Here is a 13474-nt window from a genome sequence, read left to right on the forward strand (position 1 = left end):
TTGTGCTGCCCACTGGGCCACGGCTGACAAAGAGGGTAAAGACTATCAGCCAGCCTTGCTCAAATATGCAGTGATACCTGCTGGAAAGCCTACATATGCAGACACCAGACAAAGGCAGTATTGGGTGGGATGATAAAATCTCTTGCGTACCGATTAGGTTCAGACATTACACAGGCTCACAAGCGAACAATGGCCAGTCGTACTGACAACACCATCTCTCAGGACAATAGTGAGGAACCGTTGACGAAGATGAGATACCATAAAGGCAGCCCATTGGAGGAAGGGGTGTCACTATGGCTACTTGCCTCTCTGCCACGTGTCTTGTCCGTGCTTGGGTGGCCCTGGAGGGGGAGCAAGCGATGTGCGTAGCACGCAAATCACTGACCCCACACGGTCTGGTGTTGTAGTAACTGCTGTGACCTTAGTCCTTTATTGTCTGACTTCAGAGTGCTTCTCAGGTGTGGTGGTCAGCCTTTTATACTCTGTCTTGCAGGTCTCCCACCACAGCGCCCTCTGTGGCGCACCATTGTACTTATACATTTAATGTACCTGGACAATACATATCATCTCACTCTCCCCCCCCCCCCCCCCACCCCCCAGTTCCAAAAGCCATTGCCGGTGACCTCGGCCTTGTTCGCCCTGGTTGATTTGTGAGTGTGAGTCCCTGACCATCCACTTCCCTCTTCCCCCCCCCGTGTGGAGGACCCGGTGCAAACATGTGGTATTTGCAGTCCTTACATGGGTGATAAGGTACACGAGCATAACCTAAAACAGAAAGCAGGTATACATAGACGGTACATTTGTATGGTACATATAATATGTGGTACAGATGTTATGTCAAAAGGTTGCAGGTACACTAAACAGTTATTTAATCCCAGCTCCTCTGGGTGAGGTATGGTGGCGGTATACTGCCGCTTTTTGCCCGAGGTAATGGGCTGCGCTGAGACAGGGTATCGCAACTGGTGCGTTGCCTCTGTTCTCATGAAGTAGTCGCCTTAGCAGTCGCTGAACCATTGCATGAATCCCCTAAATCAAAAATCGCATTAGCCCATTGGTCATGTTAGTCACGGGTCCATATCCCTTTTACTTGAACCTCGTCGTGTTAACTCTTTTCGTAATTCATATCCATTATTTTAAACACAGTAACCATTCAGCATTAAAATATTAATTCTTATCATAAATCCGTCATCCTACATTCACATTGCTCATTTAGACTCGCTCTTGCCTGACAAAAGTATCTTTGTGGGGACCGCTAACGGTGTCAGGCCCTTTTAAGACTCCCGGGTGCATTTCCCTTTTAAGACGCCATCTTGTGGTTCCCATTTCGTTGTACTGCTTGCCTTTGTTCTTTGCAGAGCTCTGCTGCCGCCATCTTGAGCTCGCTGGCCTGCCGTTTTACTTTCTGGAAAAGAAGAAATAACGAAGAAAGAAGGAAAGAAAACAGCCAAAACGTGATCTTGAATCTGGCCGTATCCTCTGTTCTGGCTCCTGCATCTGTCCGAGAAATAACGTTCTCCCGAGTCGTACCTGCCGCCTCCGTAGCCTCCGCCACCGCTGCAGCCTCCGTTCCTGCCGCTGGTGCCGCCTCTCCTGTAGCCTCCGCTCCTGCCGCTGGTGCCACCTCTCCTGTAGCCTCCGCTCCTGCCGCTGGTGCCGCCTCTCCTGTAGCCTCCGTTCCTGCCGCTGGTGCCGCCTCTCCTGTAGCCTCCGCTCCTGCTCCAGCACCTGCCGCCGCTCCTGCAGCCTCCGTTCCTGCCGCTGGTGCCGCCTCTCCTGTAGCCTCCGCTCCTGCTCCAGCACTTGCCGCCTCTCCTGCAGCCTCCGCTCCTGCTCCAGCACTTGCCGCCTCTCCTGTAGCCTCTGCTCCTGCTCCAGCACTTGCCGCCGCTCCTGCAGCCGGGTTGAAAAGCTGCTGTTCCAGGGTTGGGGCTGCAGGGTTGCTGTGGCCTGTGGCATTGAGGCTGCTGATGAACGGCTTATTTCTTCTCCAGCTCGGTCGGCGCTGCTCTTTGGGGACCCGGGGAACAGCGGTCTGTGGAGGAGTGAAGTCTTCGCAGCTCCCACGGACCTTTCCCATCCATCTTCTGCCGAGAAGCGGCGGCCCATCGCCAGCAACGACCCACAAAGGTAAACCGTGCGTCTCGCCCCCGTGAGATACCTGCACATCCGCTCTGCTAAGAACAGGCATCAGTTCCCTGGTGTAGGTACGCAGCTTCGCCGTGACCGGGACCAGCTTGGGTCGTGCAGCTGGGTTGTCAAAAGTTTCCTGACTCATCAACGACGGACCCGAGCCCGTGTCCACTTCCATACTCACAGGGACTCCGTTAATCTTGACCTCCATAATCACCGGAGCCAAACCATCGGTACACATATACAGTCCAAACAACGCCTCGTCTTCTTCTGCCTGCTCCTCGCTGGAAAATGGACCCTCTGCCATCTCCTCAGCCACACGGTGAGTCAGGTTTCTTTTACACATATGCTGAAGGTGGCCTTTCAGGTGGCAGGTATTGCACGTGTACTCCACAAACCTGCACCGGTGAGCCCCATGGCTTCCTCCACAGCGCCAGCATGGTGCTGCTTGATTGGCCCCCCCTCAGCGGACTCTGAGTTCTTGGACCCCTAGGTCCGTGCTCTCTGCCCTGGGCAGAGCCACGTTCTGCAGTTTTGTCCGTGGTGGGCGCTATCCTGTGGACAGTGCCTGCCGGGTTCGAGACTGTGTGGATCATCTGCTTGGTGCTGCAAGTCGAGGTCATAAACACCCTGCTGGTGGCGATGGCTTGCTTCAGGGTGACTGTAGGTTCCGTGGGTAACAGCTTGTGAAGGAGACCCTCATGGCCAATCCCCATAACAAAAACGTCTCGCATCGCGTCTTCAAGGTGTTGTGAGTCTCCTGAGGTCCGCAGCATATTTGGTGACATCCTGGCCCTCAGGTCTGCAGTGGTGGTAGAATTTGTACCGGGCCGTGAGGATGCTCTGCTTCGGTTTCAACTGGTCACGAACGAGTACGACCAGCTCCTCATAGGACTTGTCCCTGGCGCTCGCGGGTGCCAGCAAATCCCTGACGAGACAGTAAACCTCATCGCCACAACTGGAAAGTAATATCGCCTTACGCTTCTCTCTCAGTGCGTCTGTGTGCCCCGTCGGGTCGTTTGCTGTGAAGTAGTACTCGAGCCTTTCTGTAAAGGCCTCCCAATCATTTCCCACCGTAAAATCCTTTAACGAGCCCAGAGTAGCCATGATTGCGTGGAGTTCGTCCGTGTCCTTGTCGCCAATGTGATGTACGTAGCACTCAAATCACTGACTCCACACGGCCTGGTGTTGTGGTAAGTGCTGTGACCTTAGTCCTTTATTGTCTGACTCCATAGTGCCTCTCAGGTGTGATGGGCAGCCTTTTATACTCTGTCTTGCAGGTACTTTCAGGTCTCCCACCACAGCGCCCTCTGGTGCACCATTATACTTATACATTTAATGTGCCTGGATAATACATAACACTACCTGTGCACCTGAGGCCTCCTGCCACCAGTGGGCACCACAAGGAACAAAATGTCTTCTTGGCCTGAGCAATAATACGAAGATTTTGCTTCATAAGCTTCCTTTAGTTTTGTTGAAAGTACATTTTATCCTCGAGTTCCTTTATTAGTTGAGCCCCCTGTAATAAGGTGGGCACATGTAAATTTATTTTTTCTGTTGTTAACACGGGGGCAATCAAGTGTCATGTTTATGGATTGTTTAAGAAAGTCAGAATTAGGAGGGAAAGTGATGATCCAATGTTGGGAGAAAGCATCAGGGTCTGAGATGGTTGATATTTGTAGTGACACAGGTTAATAAGGTCATTGATTCTTTTCACTGCAACCTTAATCAAGAGCAGATAATTGCAACAAAGGACTTTATTTAAAAAATACAGGGCAAACCAGTTAATTCGAAGACCTCCTACATTCCTTCACTTATCCATTAATTTTTGTATTCTCCCAGTATTTTCTGTTCTTGGATGACTATCTTTCCTTTTGCAGGAAGGCACACACATTGTTATCACTGAACCAATCAGGAACAAGCCAAAGAAGGTGACATCACTTCCTGTGCATCATGTTCCAATCCCTGCTTATTCACCCCAATCGATTCCCTGTGCTGGCAATATTTTCACAGATACCCATCCTCTCCGTACCTTCACCGTGCACTCCTGGCCAGCCTCCCACATTCTACCCTACGTAAAGCTGAGGTCATCCAAAACTCGGCTGCCCCTGTCCTAACTTGCACCAAGTCCCGCTCACCCATGACCCCTGTGCTCGCTGACTTACATTGGCTCCCGGTTAAGCAACGCCTCGATTTCAAAATTCTCATCCTTGTCCTCGCCCCTCCCGATCTCTGCAATCTCCTCCAGCCCCACAACCCCCTGAGATGTCTGCGCTGCTCTAATTCTGCCCTCTTGAGCATCCCTGATTATAATCGCTCAACTATTGACCAAGCTTTTGGTCACTATTATGTCTGTAGTGTACTTATGAATGACTCCACGAGGCAATGTGTCGTACTCAAACTGTAGTGACCTTGGTCCTTTATTCCAAACTCCAGAGTGAGGCAGCCGCATGGTGGCTCCCCTTTTATACAGTCCCTGCCACCAGGGCAGGAAACCCCGGTCTCCACCAGTTGCACCCTCTAGTGATGTCAGCATGTATATACACAGTGTAAACCTTATTGATAGTGGATCAGGTAAACAAGTCTCCATCTTTTGCAACTATACAGCGACTACACAGCGAGTATATCTATAGTCTGCATATATAACAGTCACCTGCGCTAATTTCTACTTATGCAGTCAGCATCAATTTTTTTATCCCGTAATACTCCTTTGAAGCGTCTTGGGATGTTTCACTACGTTAAAGGCGCTATATAAATGCAAGTTGTTGTTGTTGTATCTTTTGTAATTTTTATTTAAAGTAAGTTTTGAACAGTCGCTCTACAATCTTTATTGTCATGTTTCATGAGCATTAAACAGTTTTATTGATGCTATTTTTTGGATGGTCCTAGAGTTTTTGTCACACGGCTGTCGTTCTCTGCTGATCACGGGATTTGCAGAGAACAAATGTGCAGATTCCAGTGTCGGGGCTTTCACTGTGACATTAAAGTGCTCCTGACTTTGACTGTCACTGAATCGGTGGGAGCTGTAATGTACGCACCTGTGAGCATGCTCACAGGTTGGTCGAGCTGTTGACTTTGGGAGTGGCTTAGCCAGTCACGTGATGTTCACAAGCCTCAATAAAACCCCGGCCAGTTGGGTTCGGGGATCTACGATGAGGCAGGCGATTGTGAGCCTGGTGGATGAACTGGTAATGTCTTGTGTGATTGTTAAACCTTTTGCTAATAAACCAACTAGTTCTTAACAGCAATGTGTTGCGATGAATTCTTAAGAAAAGCATCCATGAAGCAAATATAGGCAACTCTCGATTATCCGCACACTGATCCAATGGGAAACCATTGTAACGGGATTTAAAATTTCGGCCCAGGAAGGTATCGGGCCGGTGCGTTCGGAGTCCTTTCGGCCTGGGAAGGCATCGGGTTTTAACTTTATAATGTCAATCGCTCTAACGGAGAAATCATTTACCCGGCATAGCCCAATTCCCGAGGGACCTGGATAATCAAGAGTTGCCTGTTCAGTACAGTCAGAGACACCCAGAGCTTTTGAGGAGCATCTCAGCTCAGCCTGACCTGCTCTTCCACCGAGCTCCAGACCATCCAGCAGGGTCACTGGGTGGTAGTCACGAGGACATCCTCCCCCTGGTTTCCCTTTATGCACCTTCGGGTATATCAACACTGCAAGACGATTGGTTGACCTTTTGCAATGACCCCAGAGCTTGACTTCCTTTGCGTTGCTCCACATTTCGATGCAAAGTTGAGAGAAACCCCGGCAGAAAATAAATGTAAAAGATCAGAAAAATATCCCCAAAAAACACAACACAACTGAGTGCTTTTTTAAAAAATTCAGTCACAGGACGTGAGCATCACTGGTAGGCTGGCATTTATTGCCCGTCCCTATTTGCCCTCGAGAAGGTGGTGGTGAGCCACCTTCTTGCCAACAACTGAGTGGCTCGCTGGGCCATTTCAGAGGGCAGTTAAGAGTCAACCACATTGCTGTGCCTTGATAAAATGCAACATCCCCACCGACACCTGAGAGTCCCTGGCCAAAGACCGCCCTAAGTTGAGGAAGAGCATCCGGGAGGGCGCTGAGCCCCTCGAGTCTCGTCGCCGAGAGCATGCAGAAAGCAAGCACAGGCAGCGAAAGGAGAGCTCAAAAACCAGCTCCACCCACCCTTTCCCTCAACCACTGTCTGTCCCACCTGTGACAGAGACTGTAATTCCAGTATTGGACCATACAGTCACCTGAGAACTCACTTTTAGAGTGGAAGCAAGTCTTCCTCGATTTTGAGGGATTGCCGATGATGATGATGGGTCTGAAGTCACATGTAGGCCAGACTGGGTAAGGACAGCAGATTTCCTTCCCTAAAGGACGTTAGTTGATCGTAGTTACATGCTCACCATAACTGACATTAGCTTTTTATTACAGATTTATTTAATTAACTAAATTTAAATTCAGCCAACTGTTATCGAGGGATTTGAACTCTCGTCTCCAGATCGTTTGTCCAGGCCTCTGGACTACCAGTCCAGTAACATAAGAAACAGGCGCAGGAGTAGGTCCTTCGAGCCTGCTCCGCCATTCAATAAGATCATGGCTGATCTTCGACCTAGACTATGCTACAGTACCTGTTAACTCCTGGATCATCCAGATACTTTGGAAAAACCATTAACACTAGGTTTCACTGGCTCACAATAAACTATGACTGCACAACATAGCGCATTTCAGACACAGAGCAACCAGCAATAGGAAGAGAAGCCCCCTCGAAAGGTGCTTGAAGGCTTTGAGATGGCCTCATCTGGTGTTGAACATACATCTCAAGCATATATCTTCTTATCATTTCTTAGGACACAAGTCCATCCTAATCCCGCTCATGAATCTTTGTCATGTCTCCGATGTGTCCACAGATGAGTTGACCCAGTGTATGGGCCTAACACGACCACTGGGAAGGATCATAAGAAAAATCTCTGCAAATCAATAGCTGAAAGCTGCACATGATATCTGCTGTGAGATTCACAGAGAGTGTCCTTCCGACAGTCATCGCCATGAAGTGCGTAGCAGCCCGAGACTTGAGGGTCTGTCGGAAGATGCTCACGGTTTGGTGCGAAGGCTGCTGTTCCTCTCCTGGAAGAATCAAAGAAGTCACGGGAGTTAGAGAACGCAACTTTAGCTTCTAGCTCTAAAACCTCGCCTTGATTTCTTTCAGAAGTCTCGTCTCAGTCTCACGCGCAAGAGCTGGGCTGTGGGGCATCCTCTCGCCTCTGAGTCAGAAGGTCGTGGGTTCAAGTCCCGCTCCAGGGGCACAAAACTCTTGTCTCCAGATCATTAGTTCAGGCCTCTGGATTACTCGCCCAGCAACATAACATAAGAAATAGGAGCAGGAGTTGGCCATTCGCCCCTCGAGTCTGCTCCACCATTCAAGAAGATCATGGCCGATCTTCTACCTACACTATGCTACAGTGCCTGTTACTCTTGGAGCACAGAAATCTATGCTGACACTCCAAGTGCAATACTGAGGAAGATTTTCTGAAAGCTCGACTTTTGTACCAATTATTTGCCAAACTCACACGGTAGTGCAATGGATTGTCAGAAAGATAGAAACAAGGAAAGCTTTTCACGAGCACCGGACGTCTCAAATTGCTTTACAGCCAATGAAGTGCTTTTTGGAGTGTAGTCACTGTTGTAATGTAGGAAGCACGGCAGCCAATTTGCGCACAGCAAGCTCCCACAAAGAGCAATGTGATAATCAGATAATCTGCCAGGACACTGAGGATAACTCCCCTTCTTCAAAATAGTGCCCTGGGATCGATTACGTCCACCTGAGAGAGCAGACGGGGCCTCGGTTTAACATCTCATCTGAAAAACGGCACCTCCGACAGTGCAGCACTCCCTCAGCACTGCACTGGGAGTGTCAGCCTAGATTTATGTGCTCGAGGCCCTGGAGTGGGACTTGAACCCACAACTTTCTGACTCAGAGGCGACAATGAGCCACAACTGACACTGTGGAATAAGGGACAGAGGTGATTTGAGGAACCCAGAATGCTCCTATTCACTTCCAGATGGCCCAGAGACTCAGGAGCAGGTCACGCCTCCACTCTGTGGGCTTAATTTTCCCCAAAGCATTTTTTTGGCGTACTTGAAGAGTTCGGCCCGATTTTTGGGGGCCAAAGTACGGCAAAAAAAAGATTCAAAGTTTCCTTGTTGTATTTCTTCATTTTGGCATGGCCTAACCCGACCTTTAGTTTTGGGGGCGGAGCCTTGATCTACGCCAAAAAGATCGGGCTGCCATGTAATCAGGGACACAATGTGAGCTGAGACTGCACTCTCTCTCTCTCTCTCTCTCTCTCTCTCTTTGACTCTCTTTTTTTCTTTTTCTCTCTCTCTTTCTCTCTTTCCCTCTCTCTCTTTTTTGCTCTCTTTTTCCCTTTCTCTTTCTCTTTCTCGCTCTCTCTTTCTTTTTCTCTCTTTCTTTTTCTCTCTCTTTTTCTCTCTCTCTCTTTCTCTCTCTCTCTCAACCAGGGACCGAGAATGGGACCGGACCGGGAGAATGGGGACCGAGAATGGGACCGGACTGGGAGAATGGGGACCGAGAATGGGACTGGACCGGGAGAATGGGGACCGAGAATGGGACTGGACCGGGAGAATGGGGACCGAGAATGGGACTGGACCGGGAGAATGGGGACCGAGAATGGGACTGGACCGGGAGAATGGGGACTGAGAATGGGACTGGACCGGGAGAATGGGGACCGAGAATGGGACTGGACCGGGAGAATGGGGACCGAGAATGGGACTGGACCGGGAGAATGGGGACCGAGAATGGGACTGGACCGGGAGAATGGGGACCGAGAATGGGGACTGAGAATGGGACTGGACCGGGAGAATGGGGACCGAGAATGGGACTGGACCGGGAGAATGGGGACAGCCTTCGGGTGGGGTTGGAGGTAAGTTGCTGCGATTTCCTTAACTCTCCAGAAGGTTTTTCTGCAGAGGCCACGTACGCTGGCCTCTGCAGAGCTGGAGTAACTCTGAGCTGGCCAAACGGGTGGCAGGTTACGCCCCCTTTGGCTGAAAAAAAAGCTGACCTAAAAAATTGTAACTAACTGAGTTACGCTGGTGCAAATTGATTGGGGGAACTGTGATTTTTCAACTTAGGCCAAAAAGAGCAGCCTGCTCGAAAAAAACAGCACAAATCACTGGGGGAAATGGAGCCCATTATGTGAGCGAGTGCTGCGTGGGCTGACGTAAAAAGAGATTAAAGCTGAGAAACGAACCTGGCAAGTTGAGGCGTTCCTTGATCGCAAACTGGTCATCGGCACAGAGGAGCTCATGAAGAACTCAGAGTACAGAATGGGCTTCAAGCAGAAGTTGCGACCGAATAATTTCCGATATTCATCCCTCACCTTCAAAAACAAAATGATCAAATTCATTAACAAACTGGTTTCACCAATAAGCAACGTTCCAGAGGGCCAGAACATGGATTTACAAACATTCCTTGAGTGCAGGTAGGTGTCTGAAATAAAATAACAGACATGAGGGAGAAAGGAACAGAAGAATATATTGATAGAAACATAGAAACAGAGAAAATCGGAGCAGGAGTAAGCCATTCGGCCCTTCGAGTCTACACCGCCATTCAATATGATCATGGCTGATCCTCTATCTCAACACCATGGGCCCAAGTTTCCACATGATTTGCGCCTGATTTTTAGGAGCAACTGGTGGAGAACGGACTATCTTAAAAATCGCAATTCTCCACATTTTTTTTTCTGCAGTTCTAGTCAGGTAGAACAGTTCTACTTTTGAACAGAATTTTTTCTTCAAAAGGGGGCGTGTCCGGCCACTGACGCCTGATTTGAAAGTTTCCACAGTGAAAACGTACTCCAAACTAAGTTAGAATGGAGCAAGTGAAGATTTTTGTAGAACTGAAAAAACCTGTTCTACACATTAAAAAATCAGGCGCAGGTTACAAATTAGGCGTCCAGAACGAGGTGGGGGGGGGGGGGGAAGGGAAGTCATTAAATTCTACAATAAATCCTTATTTATACTTCTACAAATATTATACAAATAAATCCAACCTGAATAAACATTTATAAGCAAAGAAAAGATTAAATAAACCATCTTCCTACCTGTGTGAAAGTGCTTCAGGCACGGAGAATGCTGCAGTCAGCCTGAGGCGCCCGTTCTTCCCGCGTGGGGCGGGGGGGGGGGAGGTGCCCGTTCTTCCCGCGGGGGGGGGAGGCGCCCGTTCTTCCCATGGGGGGGAGGGAGGAGGGGGCGCCCGTTCTTTCCTGCAGTGGGGGGGGAGAGGAGGCGCCCGTTCTTCTCGCGGGGGGGGGGAGGGGAGAGGAGGCGCCCGTTCTTTCCCGCGGGGGGGGGAGGCGCCCGTTCTTTCCCGCGGGGCGGGGGGGGAGTGGGGGGAGAGAAGGCACCCGTTCTTTCCCACGGGGGGGAGGAGGCGCCCGTTCTTCCTGCGGGGGGGGAGGAGGCACCCGTTCTTCCCGCGGGGGGGTGGGAGGAGACAGTGAGAAGGCTGCAAGTGCTGATGTGCTGATGGCAATGTGCTTTTATTAAAATATGTTCAAAAATTAAACAACTACAAAGAACTACAAAAATGGCTGAGTGCCAATGTTTTTTTCACACTGCGCATGTGCGAACGCTCCAACGCGCACGCGCAGCGTTGCCGGCAGGAAAAAAACTAATTTAAATAGTATCCGCCCCCTCCCACTTACAAAATCGGCGCGAGTGTAGGCTCTGCCCCCCTGGGCGCCGCGCCAGGCAGACAAGGAGCTGCAGAACGCTCCAGAATCGCGATTTTTTTTTAGGCGCCGTTTTAGGCGAGAAAAACGGGCGCCCAGCTCGGAGGGGCGCCCGTTTTTTATCGTGTGGAACTTGGGCCCCATATTCCCACTTTTTCCACATACCCCTTGATGTCTTTTGTTTCTAGAAATCTATCTGTCTCCCTCTTAAATATATTCAGTGACTTGGCCTCCACAGCCTTCTTTGGTAGAGAATTCCACAGGTTCACCAGCCTCTGAGTGAAAACATTTCTCTTCATCTCGGTCCTAGATTTCCTACCCCGTATCCTGAGACTGTGACCCCTTGTTCTAGACTTCTCAGCCAGGGGAAACATCCTCCAGTGAGATCATAGCATAATAGAATCTTACAGCATAGAAGGAGGCCATTCGGCCCATCGTGCCTGTCCCTGCTGTTTGAAAGAGCGATCCAGTTAGTCCCACTCCCTCTGCTCTTTCCCCTTAGCCCTGCAAAGTTTTGCTTATCAACTATTTATCCAATTCCCTTTTGAAAGTTACTATTGAATTTGCTCCCACCGCCCTTTCAGGCAGCGCGTTCCAGATCACAACAACTCGCTGCGTAAAATAATTTCTCCTCAACCCCCACCCCTGGATTTTTTGGCCAGTTATCTTAAATCAGTGAAAATAAATGAAATAGAATGGGAGGAGGCTCACGTGAGGCAGTCATGTTTGGGGAAGTCATATTCGACAAATTTGCTGGAGTTCTTTGAGGAAGTAATGAACAGGGTGGATAAAGGGGAACCAGTGGATGTGGTGTATTTGGACTTCCAGAAGGCACTTGACAAGGTGCCACATAAAAGGTTACTGCACAAGATAAAAGTTCACAGGGGTTGGGGGTAATATATTAGCATGGATAGAGGATTGGCTAACGAACAGAAAACAGCCAGTCGGGATAAATGGTTCATTCTCTGGTTGGCAACCAGTAACTAGGGATCAGTGCTGGGACCCCAACTATTTACAATCTATATTAGCGACTTGGAAGAAGGGACTGAGTGTAACGTAGCCAAGTATGCTGATGATACAAAGATGGGAAAAAAAGCAATGTGTGACGAGGACATAAAAAATCTGCAAAAGGACATAGACAGGCTAAGTGAGTGGGCAAAAATTTGGCAGATGGAGTATAATGTCAGAAAGTGTGAGGTCATGCACTTTGGCAGAAAAAAAATCAAAGAGCAAGTTATTATTTAAATGGAGAACGATTGCAAAGTGCCGCAGTACAGCGGGACCTGGGGGTACTTGTGCATAAAACATAAAAGGATAGTATACAGGTACAGCAAGTGATCAGGAAGGCCAATGGTATCTTGGCCTTTATAGCAAAGGGGATGGTGTATAAAAGCAGGGAAATCTTGCTATAGCTATACAGGGTATTGGTGAGGCCACACCTGGAATACTGTGTGCAGTTTTGGTTTCCATATTTACGAAAGGATATACGTGCTTTGGAGACAGTTCAGAGAAGGTTCAATCGGTTGATTCCGGAGATGAGGGGGTTGACTTATGGGGAAAGGTTGAGTAGGTTGGGCCTCTACTCATTGGAATTCAGAAGAATGAGATGTGATCTTATCGAAACGTATAAGATTATGAGGGGGCTTGACAAGGTGAATGCAGAGAGGATGTTTCCACTGATAGGGAAGACTGGAACTAGAGGGCATGATCTTAGAATAAGGGGTCGCCCATTTAAAACAGAGATGAAAAATTTCTTCTCTCAGAGGGTTGTAAATCTGTGGAATTCGCTGTGGAAGCTGGGACATTGAATAAATTTAAGACAGAAATAGACAGTTTCTTAAACGATAAAGGGATAAGGGGTTATGGGGAGCGGGTGGGGAAGTGGAGTTGAGGCCAAGATCAGATCAGCCATGATCTTATTGAATGGTAGAGCAGGCTCGAGGGGCTGTATGGCCTACTCCTGCTCCTAATTCTTATGTTCTTATGTTCTTATAAACAGCAGCGTAGATCTGTTGGGCCGAATGGCCTGTTTCTGTGCTGTAAATACTCTGTGAGAGCATTTCAGGAAGAACGATAGAGACACAGTGGACATCGAACATTAAAAAGGGCGGAGGGCAGTGGATAGGTCTGGACAGGAAATTAAACTATGGCCGAAGAGAACCATTTTTGGGAGGATTTTAAAAGCAGGAAGGCGGCAAACGAGGAAACCTGGTTAGAGGATTGCAAAGACAGGAGTGTCCTGGCTGAACGAGAGACTGGGCAGTGAGGAACTGGAGGAGGCGAGAGATGGGGAGAAGCCAAGTATTCGGGGAGGCGAGAGAGTGAGGGGATACCCAATGCAGAGATGGGGCTGGGGTGTGGGGTATATGAGTGTTACAGTGAGGGGGTGTGGGGTATATGAGTGTTACAGTGAGGGGTGTGGGGTATATCAGAGTGTGTTACAGTGAGGCGTGTGGGGTATATCAGAGAGTGTTACAGTGAGTGGTGTGGGGTATATCAGTGTGTTTCAGTGAGGCATGTAGGGTATATCAGAGAGTGTTACAGTGAGGGGTGTGGGGTATATCAGAATGTTACAATGAGGGGTGTGGGGTCCATCAGT

General features: G+C 49.1%; 1 protein-coding gene across 4 annotated transcripts in view; it reads right to left on the reverse strand.

Moving 5' to 3' along the window:
- Positions 1–4546: 4546 nt before the first annotated feature.
- Positions 4547–13474, reverse strand: part of LOC139237979 (adhesion G protein-coupled receptor E2-like) — a 121589-nt gene continuing 112661 nt past the window's right edge. For 3 of the 4 annotated variants that reach the window (XM_070867343.1, XM_070867342.1, XM_070867344.1), the window contains 2 exons: positions 9394–9522; positions 4547–7246 (listed from right to left, as the gene is read on the reverse strand). In XM_070867343.1, coding sequence (XP_070723444.1) covers positions 7214–7246; positions 9394–9522 — 162 coding nt within the window. In that variant the 3' untranslated portion in view covers positions 4547–7213. Of the gene's footprint in view, positions 7247–9393; positions 9523–13474 lie in introns of those variants that run through there. The other variant, XM_070867345.1, reaches the window with a different exon arrangement.

Source organism: Pristiophorus japonicus, chromosome 24 (genome assembly GCF_044704955.1).
Source record: "Pristiophorus japonicus isolate sPriJap1 chromosome 24, sPriJap1.hap1, whole genome shotgun sequence".
Taxonomy (NCBI): domain Eukaryota; kingdom Metazoa; phylum Chordata; class Chondrichthyes; family Pristiophoridae; genus Pristiophorus; species Pristiophorus japonicus.